The 20754-nt window shown below is 39.1% G+C and overlaps 1 protein-coding gene across 1 annotated transcript; it reads right to left on the bottom strand.

The window, feature by feature from the left end:
- Positions 1 to 10790: 10790 nt before the first annotated feature.
- On the bottom strand, positions 10791 to 19857 carry LOC103429985 ((2S)-flavanone 2-hydroxylase-like). The gene is made up of 2 exons (XM_029088443.2): positions 18822 to 19857; positions 10791 to 11677 (listed from the first exon to the last, which is right to left on the bottom strand). The coding sequence occupies exons 1-2, from the start codon at positions 19740 to 19742 to the stop codon at positions 11012 to 11014; spliced, it is 1587 nt and encodes a 528-aa protein (XP_028944276.1). The 5' UTR covers positions 19743 to 19857; the 3' UTR covers positions 10791 to 11011.
- Between the last annotated feature and the right edge of the window lie 897 nt (positions 19858 to 20754).

Here is a 20754-nt window from a genome sequence, read left to right as displayed (position 1 = left end):
ATTTGTGTCTGTCTCCAAATATGAGGATCTCTTAATTTGCTTATGTAGCTTTTGTAATATGATGATCTCGTAATTTGCTTTTGCATATCTTCCTTGCTTCCTCTGCTAGCTCTATATGTGATTCTATCTCCAAATAATTATTCCATATTTCCTATTTTTATAGGAACCAAATCATTGAATGCACATGGAAAATTAAAAGGGTTTTAGTGTTTGGATTGGTTTAAATTTTTATTTTTGTTATTGGTTGTATTGCTGTCAAATATTTGATGGGAAGTTTGAAATGGAGAACTTGGTTGATTGGGACAGAGAGAATAGTACTCGCAGGGATATCTAATTAATTAGGTTATTTTTTGTTTAATTGGGATTCTTAAATTTGATATTAGGGATTTTAATTTGATTGGGTTTTGGATTGCTTTGTAACACTGTTTCGGGTATCTTTAGCAAAATAGGATTTTTTTAGGGGATTCTAGAAGTTCAGTTGAACGCTAATATTAAATTTCTAACCCATGTGGTGCCTCTCTCTATTTGAGTTTGAGTTGGGGATGGTGGACAATGAGCAATTCGGAGATTTATCGCAGTGTAATCTATCATTTCCACGGACCACCTATAATATTGGCTTTCATTTTTCTTCTTTTTTCTTTGCCTATAGTAATATTATTTTTTATTTCCAATATCTGAGTTTGTCATTGAGAAGAGATGCTTCATTCAGAAAATTGAAATTTCCCAAATCTTTGTTAATAGTTGTATCCCTTGCAGAAGGATTTAATTTTCTTGGATGTCTACTTTGAGCTTTAAGTTTTCCATGTATGCAGCATTATTAGACCAAAAAAAGCGCAATGTCGTGGAGTAATTGGGACTGTTTCTGTTCCTTTTTATTTTTTTATTTTTTATTTTTATGTTGAATTGACAAGTGATTTTAAAAATGGATAATTTTTTTACTAAGCTTAGTTTTTGTGTTTGGTTTGAGAGTCAATTCAGAGAGGTAAAAGGCAGTAAAGTTTGAATATTAACGTTTAATGTTGTTTTGGGTTTGGATTAATTTTGTTTGTTTGATATTAGAAATTGAGTGATAGGTCATTCGTGCTTTTCTCCCTTTTGAATAGCATTTAACTCATTTCTCATTTTCTGTTTGGTTTCCGAGAAAATCGAGGGAAAAAAGGATAGAAGATTAATGAATTCACTGAATTGAGTTCTTTACATCCATTTATGATTGAGGTTATTCCCTTTGCTTTCATTTCTATTTTTGTTCTTTTGGTAAAATCAATTATTTTGATTTTGGAAGTCTAGTTTGTTTTTCAGCTTTAGTGCTTGGGAGAAGCGAAAATGTGATTTCATGTATGGTGGTTGTATTTGTCTGTCATTTGAAAGGAATTCAGACAGAAAGAGAAGTGAGAGAGTAGGTTTGTTGTCAGTTAGATTGAAGGATGGTCTGATGTATCCTTGCAGGTGAACTATATGCTCGCACACCTTCATCCGGTGGAACCTGTAACTGATAGTTGCAGGTTTATCCTAATTCTCACTAAATTGGAGCGTATCTTTATTGAACTCTTCATGTTAAAACGTCATGCGCCTACATTACTCTCAATAAGATTCCTTTACATTAAGTTTTGCGTGTAGATTTTGATTTGTATCTACGGTGACTGAATGTTATTTGTTTTGCAGATATTTTGTTCTACGTGTAGAAGGGAACATTGGTGAGCTTATATACTCTCTCATTGTTGCAATCTCTAATGATTTAGTGAATCCTATTATCCTATTGTTGGAACAATTTAAAGAGTGTTTTAGACTGTATTTCCTTTCGTTATTGGCCTATAATCATACATAGGAGATATTAGGTGAAAAATTGTAAAAGGATGTTCTGAGAATCATCTGGAGAATACCCCTCTAATTCTCACATTCTCCTTAAGAGTTGTAGTTCTGGGTAGTGTGATGGTGAGATATTTTTAAATTCGTTCCAATTATAGTAAAAGGTAGCATACTTTTCTTCCTGGGGTTCACCCATCTCTTGGTTATTTAAATATTTATCAGCTCGGTTCCCTCATCTCGGTCATTTAAATTCTTTAGAGATGCCTGTATTGATTTGTGATTAGGATTTACTCTGGTGAAATGTGTGTTATTTGCATTGGTGCATTTTAGGATGTGACTCTGTTCGTACCGTCTTTCTAGTGCATCTTTCTGTGCAAATTATTCATGCATGTTGTGGACAAAGGTTCCAAAACTCGCTGATATAAAATTATGGTCTACAAAATATAGTCTAAAAATATATATATGAATAAGAAATTATTAAAAAGTTGTGGTTTCATATATACACCACTTCTCCACACGGCAGTAGCCAACAAAGGAGGCTTCCTGCCTCACTACCACCACCAAAACAGGAACCTATTCCCGGTTCCTCGGCCTTAGCCATCACCAACAGATTTACTCCATTAGGATCAACTATAGGAAGTATCCGACCAAATTACCAAACAGCGTTAGTAAACCAGTATGATCCTTTCTCTTCTACCTATAGGCAATCGCCATCTCCCTCTGTAAGCTATACCAAAACATCTCCTTATGTTATTAAACCTTCCAAAGAATATCTTTTCAGTATCCCCTTAACCTACAAAAATTTGAAAACACCTGAGGTCATAGCCAAAAAGATGTTTCCAACCAACTCCCACTTCCAGCCAAGTGAATTCCACAAAACCCTCAAATATTATACCACTATACTCAATGAAACTTCATCTGTCACCATAAAACCTATCTTTGATAAAACCCCTGGTAACCACCACAAAATCCTGTACCATTCCCTTACTATTAATAAATTCATGATAGAATCAGAATGGGGAATACCTCTCTTTCAACCTAAACCATTTAGAAGTAATACCTTCCCCAGCCACTCGAACCATTATAATTATTTTGATTACATTCAAGCCTGGACTAATATTTTCTTACACCAATCAGAAGATTTTAGTCATTCATGGTTTATAACCTTTGACCGAAGTTTCAGATTGAATTTTCCCGCATGGTTCCCCAGATGGTGGTCAGATCATGGTCTGATCTCCGACCTCATGCCGGATGAATTTAAACAAGTCTTATCAGACACATTCCAGAAGAAATTCGATAGAGCACGATTTGATGAAGGAATCCCTCTGTTCGCCTTATTCATGGCAAAATACAAGGTCCCTTGGATCCTCCGCTGGAATTACGAGATTGAATCCAATCAAGTCTTCCGTCAAAGAATGATCAAATGGTGGGACAAATTCAACCATCAGAAGATTATTGAAGTAATACTCAGAGATTTCCCCAAGGAAGCACCCCCTGTACTTGCAGTCGCAGCTCAACCAGCAGAGGCTTTACATGAACCAACCAAGGAAGAAATCGAATCATTATCGGACATTAGCCCCTCTTCCTCACTCAAAGGCAAGGCCAAATCATCCAGATCTTCAAGCGATTCGAAGAAGAAGAAGAAGACTTCAAAGCTTAAGGCTCTAGCCAAAATCCTCATGAAAGAACTGCAAGAAGAAAATGAAGACAATTCGGACTCCGACAATTCTTCAGATGCTTCATCACAGTGCGCAGTAGCCACACAAGGAAATATTTTCCCGCCTGATTCTCAAGACCCTTACGAATTTTAGTTTTAAAATGTAATATCATGTATATCCCAATAGGGAATTCCACTTCAAATGTATGTAGTCTCTAGAATACTTTGTATTTTGTAAGCAGTAGCAGCAAGTGAAGACAAAGAAAGCAGCAGTAGCAGCAATCATTTTCGGACAAAACTGCAGTAGCAGACAAAACACTATTCATGAATAGTAAAACCACTTTTACTATTCATCCATCATTGCATCCACAGAATTCACCCTCGTGAAAACTACAGTCCCCGACAGCATCTTCAGCTTTCGGCCTCTTTACAGTAATAGCACATGCAGAGCGGGGATCCCGCTTCTTTACTCAATCATTCCAGCCAGCGTCCATCGACTATAAAGGGATCATTCAGTTTCTTTCGAGAATGGGGTTTTTTTGGAAGCAGAAAAAGAAAACTCTGCGTATTCATTTAGAACAGAGTCTTCTTATTTGTAATCCATAAAACACTTGCATTTTAATTTTGAATTATCATCATCAAGGATGCCTGCGAGCTCCAAATTCAGTACTTAAATCGTCAGTAGACGAAACGTTTGTTTGTAAGTCTTTCGATTTTCAATAAATATATTTTCAATAGAATATTAGCATCATTAATTTTAATTCATTATTTTATCATGAAGATTACATCTACTTTCAATCTAGTTTTATTTGTTTATATTCTTATAAATGATTCTATGAATTTACAATTCCCAGTTAATCCTAATCTGATATTAATCAAATATTTCGAGTATATAATATCAATATATATATTCCGTTTCCGCACCCATTTGGTATCAGAGCCAAGTGGTTGGTTATACCATTAGTATCCAAATACTCTATTTATACCTTTGATTTCTTTCAATCTCTTTCCAGTTCATCTTATCAGTTTAATCTTCTTAGTGTTATCTCTTTGCCATAAGGTCTGAGCAGTAAGGCGTCATCCAAACAGTAAGTCCCGGAGGATAGGGTCTGAGCGGCACGCGTGACCCAGAGAGCTTGGTGATTAGATTCACTAGTAAGATTTTTTTGTTAAGATTACTGTATTTTGATTGTCTGATATTTATTGGTATGAGTAGATTATTTAGATCTAATTCTATGGCCAGCACTAGCTCTAGATCAAATTTAGAAACAATACCTGACATTGTCAATGAAGAACAAAAATTTGAATTTCAAACAGACAGTAGTCTAGATTTTGCTGAATGGAACATTCCAAAAGTATCTTAAAAAAATATTTATAAAAAGAAATGGGCTTTAGCCTCTTTTAAAACTGAACATCATGTGAAAACTGTTAAACAAGTTTATGCTCTTAGTAAAGATCATGAAACTTGTCAATTGTTTACCCCAGAACAAATTAATTCCCATAGGAAAGATGGTCATAATTATATTCATATAGGTTTAGTGCAAATTGCAGCCAAACCATTAACACGTAGAGGTCTTAATACCTCCATCCTCTTATGTCTCCGAGATGCTAGATTCACTGACTTCAGTGATAGCATACTTGGTATGGTTGAATCCAGCCTTTGTAATGGACCTATTCACTTTGACTGTTTTCCAGATCTCACTATAAGTCTATCCGACCCACATATGTTAAAAGCACTCACACTAAATATCAAAACTTCAGGATATAAAGTCCTTGAAGGAACACAACCTTTGGTACTAATTTACAGAATCTACTATAAAGTCACTGGCACAAATATGAACTTTCAAGCTTTAACCAAAAGCCCGAAGGATCATACTCTCTTGATTCAAACCAATCAAGAGAATGCCAATATTAAAATACCAAGAACCATTAGGTGGTCAGAAATCAATCTCCCTTCAGATTGGTGCCTGATAAACGAAAGTAGGCCTGTAGCCATCCAAAATAGTCTAGTCAATTTAGACAATATAGAACAATACTTTGACGGTACGGTTAAAATTAATTTTGATCGTCCTGCCAGAAAATCTTGTGATTCTAATAGATCACTTAAATATTTTGCTTCCAGTAGGAATTCTTTCTCTGGATCTATGTCAAACGATAGGCAAGGTCGAGACCAAGAATTAATCAATTCTTTTGCGGATAGGAACTTAAAATTAAAATCAGTAGATACAGGCTCATCAGTCACATAACAAGAATTAATAAATGACCTTTTAAATTTTAAACTTCAGTCACTTGAGACAAACGCTCAAGTCGTCCAGCCTACTTACCAAACCCAACCTGTTCTTAATAAGGAAGAACAAACATCCCCAACTGCTTCTGATTTTGACGCAGAACCAGTACATCACCAATTATTGGTCTTAACCAGACAAGAACCTTTTAAATATGATCGTAAAAAACTTTGTAAAGACATAGAAGCCTTAGAAAATGTCCCTCGACGAAACATCTTCAGAAGTAAGTATACTGCTGAAGAAAAACTACAAATTCATAAAGCATGGAAAGATTTCATGCAAACTAACCGACTTGAAATATTTTTCTTCGACTTCGTAGAAAAACATTATGAGTCTGAAAAACAAGTAAAGGTCATAACCAAAGAAAATTGGCTTAAGGAAGACAAGACAATTGTCTCCTCCAGTCATCCCCCACAAGAAACTATTCTCATCACCACGGTCAATACGCAAATCCCAGCCTCACCATTCAAACTTCCGAAGGATGATGCAGGGGTTAAACCTGTTATTGAACAAAACAATTTTACCAACCAAAGCCTACATACCATAGGAAAACAGTTGGACAAAATAGAAACAAAAATTGATAACTTGTCAATCAAACCTCTTAATAAAGACATACCCTTAACCAGTTTTAAAGAGTTACCCTCTTTAAAAACCTCAACATCCAGTAGGATTGACCAAATGCTCAGTAAGCTTGAAAAGGAAAAATCAGTTCGTGTAATTAATAATCCACATAATTCAGAAACACCTTATTCAATTCTGGCTTCAGAAGATGAAAGTGTTGATTCCATTCCCCATATGGAATGGAATGCTTTTCAGAGTCCTGAATTGAAACGTATTAACGTCAAAAGAACTAATCCTACATCCTTAACTAAAAATTGGTATCCCAGACCAACACCTCCTGATCTTCAATTTGAAGAAAGGAATTTCCAATCCCAATTCACTGTTTCATCTGATAAACTCTATGAATGGAATATAGATGGTTTATCAGAACAAGAGTTATTAAACAAACTCCAACATATCTCCATGGTAGCAAATAGCTATATTACTAATCATGACCTTAGTCAAACCCAAATTGTAGACATCATTGTTTCTGGATTCACAGGAATGCTTCATTCCTGGTGGGAGAAACACCTTACTGAGGAATCCCGAAATCTAATTAGATATGCAGTAAAACAGGATGAAGAAGGAATACCTATCTTCGATGAACATCTAGGATGTGGTGTCCCAGATGCAATCAATACCTTACTCTATACAATCATACAACACTTCATAGGAATCCCTTCTAACATCACATCCAGGGTCCATGACCAACTAAGTAACTTAAGGTGTCCTACCTTAAGTGATTTTAGATGGTATAAAGATGTATTCCTGTCAAGAGTCATGCTTAGAGATGATAGTAATCAACCATTTTGGAAAGAAAAATTCATAAATGGCTTACCAAACCTTTTTGCACATAAAATAAGGAATACCTTGATAAACGAAGACGGTATTATACCATATGAAAACCTTACTTATGGACATATCATAAGTACTATCCAAAAAGAAGGTTTGAAAATGTGCATAGATATGAAAATATCTAGACAAATCCAATCTGAAAAAGCAATAGCCAAATATGAATTAGGAACATTCTGTGAACAATATGGTCTACCACCTATAGCTCCTTCCAACCTCCAGAAAAAATCAACTAGCTTCCGTAGATCTAAGATCTCTAAACCTCATACTAACTACTCCAAATATAGCAAAGGCAAGTATGCCAAACCAAACCCGTTTTACGAACACCCCAGATCCCAGAAATGGAAAGGAAAGAGAAAATCCTCTGGAAAATTCCACTCTAAAGACAATAGTCATAAGGGAAAATGCTACAAATGTGGCAAAGAAGGTCATTACGCTAATAAGTGTAAAGTTAAGAAACTCATAAGCCAGTTGAAGATTTCTGAAGAAGAAAAACTTTAACTTATTCAAACCCTAGAACTCCAGGATATTGACAATAGTCATTCATCCGAAGATGATCTTGGTTCTACCTCATCATCTTCATATCAATCTGCTTCTAGCAAGCATTCTACCCTAGACATCAAACTTGGATGTCCTGATGCCTGTTGTAAAAATATATCAGTAATAACTAAACAAGAAAAACAAGAAGAATTACTCTTAGAACTAATCAGCAATGTTGAGGACCCTGGACTCAAAAAGTTCTACCTCAAAAAACTCAAAGATTTAGTCTCCCAAGAATAAGTAGGTAGTAGCCAATCCCAGATCCAAAAACCACAAATATCTCTTAGAACCACACTAGCAAAGTTTAGTAAGACTAAGAAAGATATCACAGTCAGTGACCTCCAAAAAGAAATTAATAAAATTAAAGATGAAATTAAACTATTGAAATCTGATAACCATGAGATTCGTACACAACTCACTAGAGTCAATATTCCTCCAAAAGAAGAACTATTCAGTTCCTCTTCTTCCAGTAGTCATTCTGAGTCAGATTCTGACCAAATTTCAGAACACTTAGTTCTGAATCTTCTTCACAAAATTAGAATCCAAAAATGGTATTCTAAAGTAACGATAGTAATCGAAGATTTTCGTTTCGAAACAATAGCATTGATAGATTCAGGCGCAGACTTGAATTGTATTCAAGAATGACTAATTCCCACTAGGTATTTCCACAAATCAAAGGAAATCCTTAGTGCTGCTAATGAGTCTCCAATGGAAATCAAATATGAACTTCCTAAGGCACATGTCTGCCAAAATGAAGTTTATTTCAAAACACCTTTTGTTCTAATCAAGAACTTGTCTGACCCTGTCATATTAGGATTACCTTTTATCGCACTCTTATATCCATTCAAAACTCATCATAATAGGATTACCTCAAAAGTCTTAGGACAGAAAGTCACATTTGAATTCTGCCTAGAAACAGACCTCAAAAAACTTAGACACCTCCAGAAGGATAGCACTTTGCGATCCTTAAACATAATTTCTAATAAGACCAAACATCTTCAATTCTTAAAAGATGATATTCATCATAAAAGAACTGAAGAACAACTCAAACAAGAGATCTTATCTCAAAAAATCTCTAAATTCGAAGCACAGCTTGTTATGGAAGTATGTTCTGATATTCCAAACGCCTTTTGGCACCGAAAACAACATATTGTTAAACTACTTTACATCAAAGAATTTAATGAGTCAAAAATACCTACTAAGGCCAGACCTATTCAAATGAGTCAAGAAGTAATGGATTTCTGCAAAGCAGAAATACAGGATCTTCTTAATAAAGGAATTATCCGTAAAAGTAAATCGCCTTGGTCATGTCCTGCATTTTATGTACAGAAAAGTGCAGAAATTGAAAGAGGAACTCCCCGCTTAGTTATTAACTACAAACCTTTAAATGAAGTTTTGGAATGGATTCGATATCCAATCCCTAACAAAAGAGATCTAATAAAAAGGCTTAGTAAAGCAACTATTTTCTCAAAGTTTGATATGAAATCAGGATTTTGGCAGATTCAAATTCATGAATCTGATAAATATAAAACTGCTTTCGTAACGCCTTTCGGCCATTATGAATGGAATGTTATGCCTTTCGGTTTAAAGAATGCACCATCTGAATTTCAGAATATCATGAATGAGATTTTCAATCAGTATAGCCATTTTACTATTGTTTATATTGATGATGTTCTCGTTTATTCTAAATCTATCGATGAACATTGGAAACATTTGCACTTGTTTGCTAGGATCATTAGATCAAACGGATTAGTTGTGTCAGCCACTAAGATTAAATTGTTTCAACTTAAGGTTAGATTCTTAGGTTATAATATCCATAGATCTACCATCCAACCAATTGACCGTGTCATCCAATTTGCAGATAAATTTCCAGATCAGATTACTGAAAAATCACAGCTTCAAAGATTCTTAGGTTCTTTGAATTATGTTTCAGAATTTTATCCTCATCTGCGTCAACAATGTAAACCTTTGTTTGACCGTCTTAAGGAGAATCCCCCTGTTTGGTCTACCATCCATACTTCTATTGTCAAACAGATAAAAAATCATGTTAAGACTTTGCCCTGTCTTGGCATTCCAACTCCCAACTCTTTTAAGATAGTTGAAACTGACGCCTCTGACGTTAGTTATGGAGGAATTCTCAAGCAGCAAACTTCTTCCGGATCACCTGAACAAATTGTTCGTTTTCATTCAGGTGTATGGAATCCCGCTCAAACTAACTATAGTACTATTAAGAAAGAAATATTATCTATAGTATTATGCATTAGTAAATTTCAAGATGATTTATTAAATCAAAAATTTCTTGTTAGAGTCGATTGTAAATCTGCAAAACATGTTTTACAAAAAGATGTTCAAAACATTGCATCAAAACAAATTTTTGCACGATGGCAAGCCATATTATCAATCTTTGATTTTGACATTGAATACATTATATATATATATATATATATATATATATATATATATATATATATATGACTAAACGGACTTCAAACCAAAATAATTGTCTTTTTAGATTATCTTTAGATAATTATTAAAAGAATGAATGATTTTGATTATGATACATGTAATTATAAGGAGCCAAACAATATCCTTTAGCTATAGCTCTCTCATTGTAACATGTCACCCTATGTGATTTTTCCTTGTATACCCTAATTACATAACCAATTTTACTATTAAAGCTTATTTTTTGGTACCCCTATATACTCTAGACAAAATTTCGCTTCACAACATACATTTGATTCTGTCTCACTTTATCCTTTGTAATTATTTTTCATGTCACACGGTACCCCATTCCGTCAATTGGGTTGAGCATCAGTTTCATTAATATGGTAGGGGTCCTTCGATCTTTTCAACAGTGAATATAGTGATAGATTGAAGAAATTGTGAGTTTTAAGGACAATATATGGTAATTTGAGAGCGAAATGTAAAAATTGACTGAAAAAAATCAAAGAGCCTTTGTCAAATCAACGAAACTAACGTCTCTTTAACCCAATTAAAGAAACGGAGTAAAGTGAAACATAATGGATAAGTGCAGGAAACAAAGTGGGACATGACAAACTGTAGAAATAAAGTGAGACTTCATGTAATGTACATGAGGCTTAAGTAAGCCTTAATCATAAAAGTACTTCGAAAAAGAAAACTTAAATAGGAATAGAAATAACGTAGTGTTATTTATCCATTTCCATGTAAGTTTGACACCCACTTCAAGTCCTCAAACTTCATTTGGATCAAAGTCTTCAAACAATTACAATATGCTCACCTGCTTTATGGGTCAAGGATACAACTCGGGATCAAAACGTACCACTGGAATACAAATCAAATCATGGGCTCGTGGAGTTGCCATTCCTGGCCGTTCATCCATTTCCAGAACCTCATCACCGTTCATATGCTTCTGATTTACCCCAACAACTTTCCAATCAAAGCATTGAACCATTGCACCAAGTAGGGCTGGCAGCATTTGCAGGGCTAGGTTTATACCAGGGCATATCCTCCTCCCGGTCCCAAACGGAAGCAGCTGAAAATGTTGCCCCCTAAGATCTAATGCACGCGCTCCATCTCCTCCACCACTGAGTGGTGCTAAGAATCTTTCAGGGTAAAAGTGCAAAGGATTTTCCCAATACTTTGGGTCCCTTCCGATGGCCCAAGCATTCACAAATAGCATTGTGTTTTCTGGGATCACATAGTTTCCAATGTTACACTTTTGTACACTCTTTCTTGGGATCATAGGCACAGGTGGGTGCAGTCTCAGTGTTTCTTTTATGATGGCTTGTATGTATGGAAGGCTTGGACCGTCTGATTCTACGACTATCCGTCTATTCCCAACGACTCGATCAATCTCCTCCCTTGCTTTCTCCAGCACCTTCGGGTGGTTGATGAGCTCTGCTAGTGCCCACTCCATTGAAATGGCGGTTGTATCTGTACCTGCCGTGAAGAAATCCTGAAAAATCCAATTTCATTATTCTCCTAAAAGCCCTTTCATGTTAAGTAACTTATCTGTTATATATAGCTCTAAATAATAGGAAAAAGGCTCATGAAAAATAATTAAGCTTTGGTGCTATGCCTACGTACCCTCATTCTCTTATTTCCTCACCCACTTTCAACAACAAACAACAACAACAAAGCCTTTTCCCACTAAGTGGGGTCGGCTATATGAATCCTAGAACGCCATTGCGCTCGGTTTTGTGTCATGTCCTCCGTTAGATCCAAGTACTCTAAGTCTTTTCTTAGAGTCTCTTCCAAAGTTGTCCTAGGTCTTCCTCTACCCCTTCGGCCCTGAACCTCTGTCCCGTAGTCACATCTTCGAACCGGAGCGTCAGTCGGCCTTCTTTGCACATGTTCAAAATCACCGGAGCCGATTTTCTCTCATCTTTCCTACAATTTCGGCTACTCCTACTTTACCTCGGATATCCTCATTCCCAATCTTATCCTTTCTCGTGTGCCCACACATCCCACGAAGCATCCTCATCTCCGCTACACCCATTTTGTGTACGTGTTGATGCTTCACCACCCAACATTCTGTGCCATACAACATCGCTAGCCTTATTGCCGTCCTATAAAATTTTCCCTTGAGCTTCAGTGGCCTACGACGGTCACACAACACGCCGGATGCACTCTTTCCATCCAGCTCGTATTCTATGGTTGAGATCTCCATCTAATTCTCCGTTCTCTTGCAAGATAGATCCTAGGTAGCGAAAACGATCGCTTTTTGTGATCTTCGCTAGATTGCTCCGGTCATTAGTGTGGATAAGTATATAAATGGATAGAGATAGGAAAGCAAACACAAGATGTACGTGGTTCACCCAGATTGGCTACGTCCACGGAATAGAAGAGTTCTCATTAATTGTGAAGGGTTTACACAAGTACATAGGTTCAAGCTCTCATTTAGTGAGTACAAGTGAATGATTTAGTACAAATGACATTAGGAAATATTGTGGGAGAATGATCTCGTAATCACGAAACTTCTAAGTATCGGAGTGTGGTGTCGTCTTGACTTGCCTTATCTGTCTCATAGGTAGATGTGGCATCTTCTCTGGAAGTACTCTTCCTCCATCCAGGGGTGGTATCTTTAACTGGTGGAGATGCACAAGGTAATGTATCAATTTCACTTGAAGCTTACTTGTAGTTTCAGGCTTGGTCAAGCGCGATACAAACCATGTAGTAGGAGTCCCCCAAGTCGCCGAGCTAGGGGGTCTGCTGAAAGAGGTGACAGACAAGGTAAGCAATCAGAGCTCCGACTGATTGTTCACCTTCTCCCCATCTTGCAGCAGCATGAAGGATAAAGAGAAGAAAAATGAGAAGAGATGATATGAGATACTTTTGCTTTTGAAGAAGTAACTTTCCACAGGCTTATTCTTGAACTGAGCTGGAGGGTTTTCTGGTTTCCTCCAGAGTATAAGGCCGACTGAAGAATTTGAGGGTCAAAACAAGTCCATCAAATCTAGAGTACGTTCCACCCTGCTGATATGGGATACTTTTGCTTTTGACAGAGTAATGAATGTATCGGCACGTGTGCTGTTACGCTTGTCTCCACATGCTTCCTTGTATCCTTCGCACTTGCCCTATCTGTTCCTCAAGCAGATGCGGAATCTTCCCTGGAAACATAAGATGTTGAAGATGAGTACTCGAGAGCAATGCCAGGTAAGTAATCAGGTAAGGGGTTCCAGGCAGTCAGTTCCTGGCTGGAAGCTTGATTCCAAGTGCTGACTGATTGCTCTCTTTCTCCTTGTCTTGCAGGTAAAAACAAGGCCAAAAGAAAAGACAGGAAAAAAGCATGATATGGGATACTCTTGCTTTTAACCCTGATGATATGAGATATTCTTGCTCTAGTATAGCTTGTTTGCAGAGGTATTATCGGGGGGAAAGAAAGCTGAATATTTCGAAAGGCTTCGTTGGGAGTGCCCTCTCAGATATGATGAAGGGTTGAGCATTTTTGCAGGTCTGCCTGTCCGTTGGGGATGGAGGTCGACATATATAGGAGTCTCCCTAACAACAAGTAGTAATGCTATTCCTTTACCCTGCTTGGTCATAGCACGGTAGTGGGAGCTGCCAGTTTCACATGTTTTAACTCTGTCAGAGCACTTTGAAAAAGTGGTCTGTGGTATCTGGCTCTCGAGATTCGGAGAACGATGCCTCTTCGATTTTTGAGAAAGCAATCATGCTGGGGGTATGACTCTCGAGATTCGGAGAGCAGTGTCTCTTCGATTTTTGAGGAAGTAATCATGTTGGGAGTCTGGCTCTCGAGATTCGGAGGGTGGTGCCTCTTCGATTTTGGAGCAAGCAATCTTGTTGGGAGTGTTGTCTCGAATGTGAGTAAAGGTTGGGCATGTTTGCTAGTCTACCTTGCCACGAAGCACAAAGGTTGACACACAGGGACTTTCCAATTATCCAGCAATGGTACTGTTCCTTTACCCTCTCTTCGATTTTGAGAAAGTAGTCATGTTGGGAGTCTGGCTCTCGAGATTCGGAGGACGGTGCCTCTTCGATTTTGGAGCAAGCAATCTTATTGGGAGTGTTTTCTCGAATGTGAGTAAAGGTTGGGCATGTTTGCTAGTCTACCTTGCCACGAAGCACAGAGGTTGACACACAGGGACTTTCCAATTATCCAGCAGTGGTACTGTTCCTTTACAGTTGTGGGTAATAATATGGTAGCTAGACCTTCAAAATTTATGTGTCTAAACTTTTGTTAGTGCTGTTTCTTTGCTATTCTTTTACCTTTCTTGGTCAGAGCGATGTAGTGGGAGCTGCAAGCTTCACGTGCTCAACTTTGGCAGAGAACTTTGGCAAAGTTATTTGTGGTACCCATGAGCTATTGTTGCGTGTGGGAAGTGGGTGATTGAACAGTAAGATTCATGTGCTTTCTACTTCACCAGAAGTCTTCGACAGAATGCCCATAATTTCTGCAAAACTGAGTGTGCGTGTGACAGGTGTTGACAAGGCTAGAAAAGTAGGGCCTCTTCGATTTCTGAGATCGGCCCTCGTGGTCTCTGAGCAGCCCAGCTTTTGAGAAAGCGAGCGCCTCTTCGATTGATTCGGAGAACGATGCCTCATCGATTTTTGAGAAAGCAATCATGCTGGGGGTCTGGCTCTCGAGATTCGGGGAGCAGTGTCTCTTCGATTTTTGAGAAAGTAATCATGTTGGGAGTCTGGCTCTCGAGATTCGGAGGGCGGTGCCTCTTCGATTTTGGAGCAAGCAATCTTGTTGGGAGTGTTTTCTCGAATGTGAGTAAAGGTTGGGCATGTTTGCTAGTCTACCTTGCCACGAAGCACAGAGGTTGACACACAGGAACTTTCCAATTATCCAGCAATGGTACTGTTCCTTTACCCTCTCTTCGATTTTTAAGAAAGTAGTCATGTTGGGAGTCTGGCTCTCGAGATTCGGAGGACGGTGCCTCTTCGATTTTGGAGCAAGCAATCTTATTGGGAGTGTTTTCTCGAATGTGAGTAAAGGTTGGGCATGTTTGCTAGTCTACCTTGCCACGAAGCACAGAGGTTGACACACAGGGACTTTCCAATTATCCAGCAGTGGTACTGTTCCTTTACCCTTGTGGGTAATAATATGGTAGCTAGACCTTCAAAATTTATGGGTCTAAACTTTGTTAGTGCTGTTTCTTTGCTATTCTTTTACCCTTCTTGGTCAGAGCGATGTAGTGGGAGCTGCAAGCTTCACGTGCTCAACTTTGGCAGAGAACTTTGGCAAAGTTATCTGTGGTACCCATGAGCTATTGTTGCGTGTGGGAAGTGGGTGATTGAACAGTAAGATTCATGTGTTTTCTACTTCCCCAGAAGTCTTTGACAGAATGCCCATAATTTCCGCAAAACTGAGTGTGCGTGTGACAGGTGCTGACAAGGCTGGAAAAGGCTGGAAAAGTAGGTGCCTCTTCGATTTCTGATATCGGCCCTCGTGGTCTCTGGGGAGCCCAGCTTTTGAGAAAGCGAGCGCCTCTTCGATTTTTGAGATCGGCCTTCGTGGTCTTTGAGCAGCCCAACTTTTGAGAAAGCAAACGCCTCTTCGATTTCTGAGATCAACCCTCGTGATCTCTAAGCAGCCCAGCTTTTGAGAAAGCAAACGCCTCTTCGATTTCTGAGCAGGCGCCTCTTCGATTTCTGAAGCTTCGTCGAGTGCAGATTTTTATAGGGGCTGGCATTAAGTTCCAAAGCACACTTGAATCTCCACCAGTAGAAGCTTCATTCTTGCACTTCTAAGATCTTGATTTGTCCGACCTCTTCTCTCTTCAACACCTTTGAAAATGTCTGGCCCCTCCGACCGTCGTTTTGACTTGAACCTTGTTGAAGAGGCAGCCCCGCCTTCTCCAGACAACATATGGCGCCCATCCTTCGTCTCCCCTACTGGTCCTCTTACCGTTGGGGATTCCGTGATGAAGAATGATATGACCGCTGCGGTGGTGGCCAGGAACCTTCTCACTCCCAAAGATAACAGACTACTTTCCAAACGGTCTGATGAGTTAGCTGTTAAGGATTCGCTGGCTCTCAGTGTTCAGTGTGCAGGTTCTGTGTCTAATATGGCCCAACGCCTATTTGCTCGAACCCGCCAAGTTGAATCATTGGCGGCTGAAGTGATGAGTCTCAAACAGGAGATTAGAGGGCTCAAGCATGAGAATAAACAGTTGCACCGGCTCGCACATGACTATGCTACAAACATGAAGAGGAAGCTTGACCAGATGAAGGAAACTGATGGTCAGGTTTTACTTGATCATCAGAGATTTGTGGGTTTGTTCCAAAGGCATTTATTGCCTTCGTCTTCTGGGGCTGTACCGCGTAATGAAGCTCCAAATGATCAACCTCTGATGCCTCCTCCTTCTAGGGTTCTGTCCAGTACTGAGGCTCCAAATGATCCCCCTCCGATGCCTTCTCTTTCTGGGGCTCTACCGACTGCTGAGACTTCTCCTAAGCAACCTTTGTGAAGGCTCCCTCTTGTGTGCTTATTTTGACTCATGTATATGTACATATTTGTAGCTTATCGGGGATATCAATAAATAAGCTTTCCTTCATTTCAACGTATTGTGTTAAATACACCAAAGCCTTCTTCGCTAAGTTCTTTGAATTTTCTTTTGTTAAAGCTTGTATGTTGAAGGTTTCTGAGTGGAGCATGTAGGTTGGGGTAGTGTTCTCTTAATTTCCCGAATGAGGAAAACTTCTCGGTTGGAGACTTGGAAAATCCAAGTCACTGAGTGGGATCGGCTATATGAATCTTAGAACGCCATTGTGCTCGATCCTGTGTCATGTCCTTCGTTAGATCCAAGTACTCTAAGTCTTTTCTTAGAGTCTCTTCCAAAGTTTTCCTAGGTCTTCCTCTACCCCTTCGGCCCTGCACCTCTGTCCCATAGTCGCATCTTCTAATCGGAACGTCAGTAGGCCTTCTTTGCACATGTCCAAACCACCGTAACCGATTTTCTCTCATCTTTCCTTCAATTTCGGCTACTCCTACTTTACCCCGGATATCCTCATTCCTAATCTTTTCCTTTCTCGTGTGCCCACACATCCAACGAAGCATCCTCATCTCCGCTACACCCATTTTGTGTACGTGTTGATGTTTCACCGCCCAACATTCTGTGCCATACAGCATCGCCGGCCTTATTGCCGTCCTATAAAATTTTCCCTTGAGCTTCAGTGGCATACGGCGGTCACACAACACGCCGGATGCACTCTTCCACTTCATCCATCCAGCTTGTATTCTATGGTTGAGATCTCCATCTAATTCTCCGTTCTTTTGCAAGATAGATCCTAGGTAACGAAAACGGTCGCTCTTTGGTATTTCTTGATCTCCGATCCTCACCCCTAACTCGTTTTGGCCTCCATTTGCACTGAACTTGCACTCCATATATTCTGTCTTTGATCGGCTTAGGCGAAGACCTTTAGATTCCAACACTTCTCTCCAAAGGTTAAGCTTTGCATTTACCCCTTCCTGAGTTTCATCTATCAACACTATATCGTCTGCGAAAAGCATACACCAAGGAATATCATCTTGAATATGTCGTGTTAACTCATCCATTACCAACGCAAAAAGGTAAGGACTTAAGGATGAGCCTTGATGTAATCCTACAGTTATGGGAAAGCTTTCGGTTTGTCCTTCATGAGTTCTTACGGCAGTCTTTGCTCCTTCATACATATCCTTTATAGCTTGGATATATGCTACTCGTACTCCTTTCTTCTCTAAAATCCTCCAAAGAATGTCTCTTGGGACCCTATCATACGCTTTTTCCAAATCTATAAAGACCATGTGTAAATCCTTTTTCCCATCTCTATATCTTTCCATCAATCTTCGTAAGAGATAGATTGCCTCCATGGTTGAGCGCCCTGGCATGAAACCGAATTGGTTGTCCGAAACCCGTGTCTCTTGCCTTAATCTATGCTCAATGACTCTCTCCCAGAGCTTCATTGTATGACTCATTAGCTTAATACCCCTATAGTTCATGCAATTTTGTACGTCGCCCTTATTCTTGTAGATAGGCACCAAAGTGCTCATTCGCCACTCATTTGGCATCTTCTTCGTTTTCAAAATCCTATTGAAAAGGTCAGTGAGCCATGTTATACCTGTCTCTCCCAAAAGTTTCCTCACCCACTTTAATATGAAAATTTTATAAACAAAATTAACTTCATGCATAATTTTCGTGCCAACTTCCTTGATTTCAACCACACAGTCATCGGAGAGCAGCCGGAGGAAGGAGACCTTGTGAGCAAAAAGACGAGGCCTCGTCTCTGTGCAATTGTTCTTAATAAGAACAGGTGTGGATGCAACAGAGAAAAGGGGAAGACATATATATATATATAGAGAGAGAGAGAGAGAGAGAGAGAGAGAGAGAGAGAGAGAGAGAGAATTTGAATCCATCATTGCCAGACATTCATGATCCGGTACAAAACTTAGGAGAGAAGGGGGTGTTATAAAATATTGTGCAAAACTTTTGTGGCAACATTCAAAAATATTGTGCACAAAAAAAGGCAGAAGTTCATAGAGATTCTTACTTTAGCATTTCTATTTGTTGTTTCAATAACATATCCCCATAAGTTGACCTTTATTTAATGTAATTGAAATGAAAGTCATACGAAAAAGAATTTTTACGTACCATGACTAAAGCCTTGATGTGCACTCTTGTAAATTCCACCCCCTCACTCTCAGCACTCCCTTTTTCCAGTATATCAAGCAAAATGTCAAGAAAATCCTTCACCTCCTCGCCACCACTGCCTCCTTCATTTTTCATGTTTTTCTTTCTCAGTTTTTCACGTTCTGAAATAACCTTCTCCACCAACGCGTCGAATCTCCGATGAGTGTCTTCAATTCTCTTCCCAAATCCCTGCAAATCCAACTTCTTGCAAAACCAAACAAAATCTGACAAGTTAAACTCCCCAAAAATCCTAGTTACCTCTCTCACCACAAGCCTAGCCTCCTCGTCTCTGCCTTCAGCACTAGACCCCTTAGAATTCCCCAACATCATTTTTGCGATCACATTGTTGGAAAGCTTTGGTAACTCCTCGGTGAGATTAACAGCTTCACCACTCTCAGCTTTCTTGGCCAACAGCCTAAAAAGCCTTAGGTACTCTTGGGTTCGAATAGAAGCGAAGTTGCTGACGCTACGGCTGCTTAGAAACTCATTCAGGCTGAGCTTCTTGATGAATTTATAATAAGGGTCATAGGGTCCAAATGCAAGGGAGGAGTTGTAGGTGAGGCGCTGAATGGCCATGGACTGAGAGCGGGATATGAAGGAGAGCTCGTGGGTCTTGAGGGACTCTTTCGCGAGGTCTGGGGAAGAAATGACGATGCATGGGACGGAGCCAAGGCGGAGAGAGAATAAAGGGCCGAACTGGAGGGAGAGTTTGTAGAAGGATTGGTGGATGAGAGGGCTGAGGAGGTGGAAGTGGCCGATGATGGGTAGGGCAAAGGGGCCTGGAGGGAGTAGGGTTTGGGATTTGGAGGCAGAGAGGGATCGGAGAAGAAGAAACACGATGAAGAGAACCGAGAAGAGGGAGAGGAGCTCAACGACTGCCATGGCTTCTCCTTGCTAGAGGAAGAATGGTTTACAAGTTGTTTTCGAAAACATGGTCATTATCTTATATGTGCATAAAGTAATCATCTTCACTGTCCAAAAAGTTTATATGATTAAACAAATACAAAGTCCTACAGTAGTCACCCATTATATATGATTGAACAAATACCAAGTTGTACAGTAGTCACCCATTATATATGATTGAACAAATACAAAGTCGTACGGTAGTCACCCAATCAGCCACCTAACTTTTCCCTCTAATTTTCCTCTAATTTTTTCACCTAACGTGTGCCATCTGATTTTTCACCTACAGTAGTCACCCAAAACATGGTTAGTTTCGGCTAACTTTTCGGAATTGGATCCTCACCGGATCCCCTGCCGGATCATAGAGATCAACGCACACGGACTGTTAATAAAAAATCATGCGGTCGTAATTTTTTCTTTTTTTATATTCTTTACACAAAACGAGATTACTTTACTTTTAAAAATATAAAAAGTATTTAATTTGGACCGTACGATTTTTTATCAATGGTCCCTGTGCATTGATCTTTAGGATCCGAAGATCCAAATCCAACTTTTTCCTCTAATTTTTCACCCAACTTGTGCCATCTAATATTTACACCAAACTTTTGCCACCTAACCCTAATTTCTCAATCTCCATCCCACTGCAAAAGTTTATTTTCGGGAATCCTTATCGCATCTCAGCATTCTCCTACGAGCCTCTTGCTTCTTGCTATCTCGTTTATTTAAGAACGAACTTGATATCTTAGGTGATCTTAGAAGCAACCTACAGTTTCCCAATCGAGCGCCAAGTCGGAGTATCGCTGATTGGGTCATGTCTGCTGGGATGTCTTGGCTCCTTTCCCTTCTGTATAATCTTGGCGATGCTGTACAACTTACAGCACTACGTATATGGCTTAGAACCCCGTTTTACATGCCCAAACTCGCCACATTGTGCTGGACTACCACCTTGTACATGAAAAAGGTTTCTTTCGGCCGTCATCGAGCGTGCTTC

The sequence above is a fragment of the Malus domestica genome, chromosome 11 (genome assembly GCF_042453785.1).
Source record: "Malus domestica chromosome 11, GDT2T_hap1".
Classification (NCBI taxonomy): domain Eukaryota; kingdom Viridiplantae; phylum Streptophyta; class Magnoliopsida; order Rosales; family Rosaceae; genus Malus; species Malus domestica.
This window is presented reverse-complemented; position numbering and strand designations above follow the sequence as displayed.

Bases quoted from the DNA above. Each gene is read 5' to 3' on its own strand.
- LOC103429985 (XM_029088443.2), bottom strand. From the start codon at position 19,742: ATGGCAGTCGTTGAGCTCCTCTCCCTCTTCTCGGTTCTCTTCATCGTG. The intron at 11,678-18,821 runs GTACGTAAAAAT...TGGATTTTTCAG, and splicing joins ACATCAAGGCTTTAGTCATG to GATTTCTTCACGGCAGGTAC.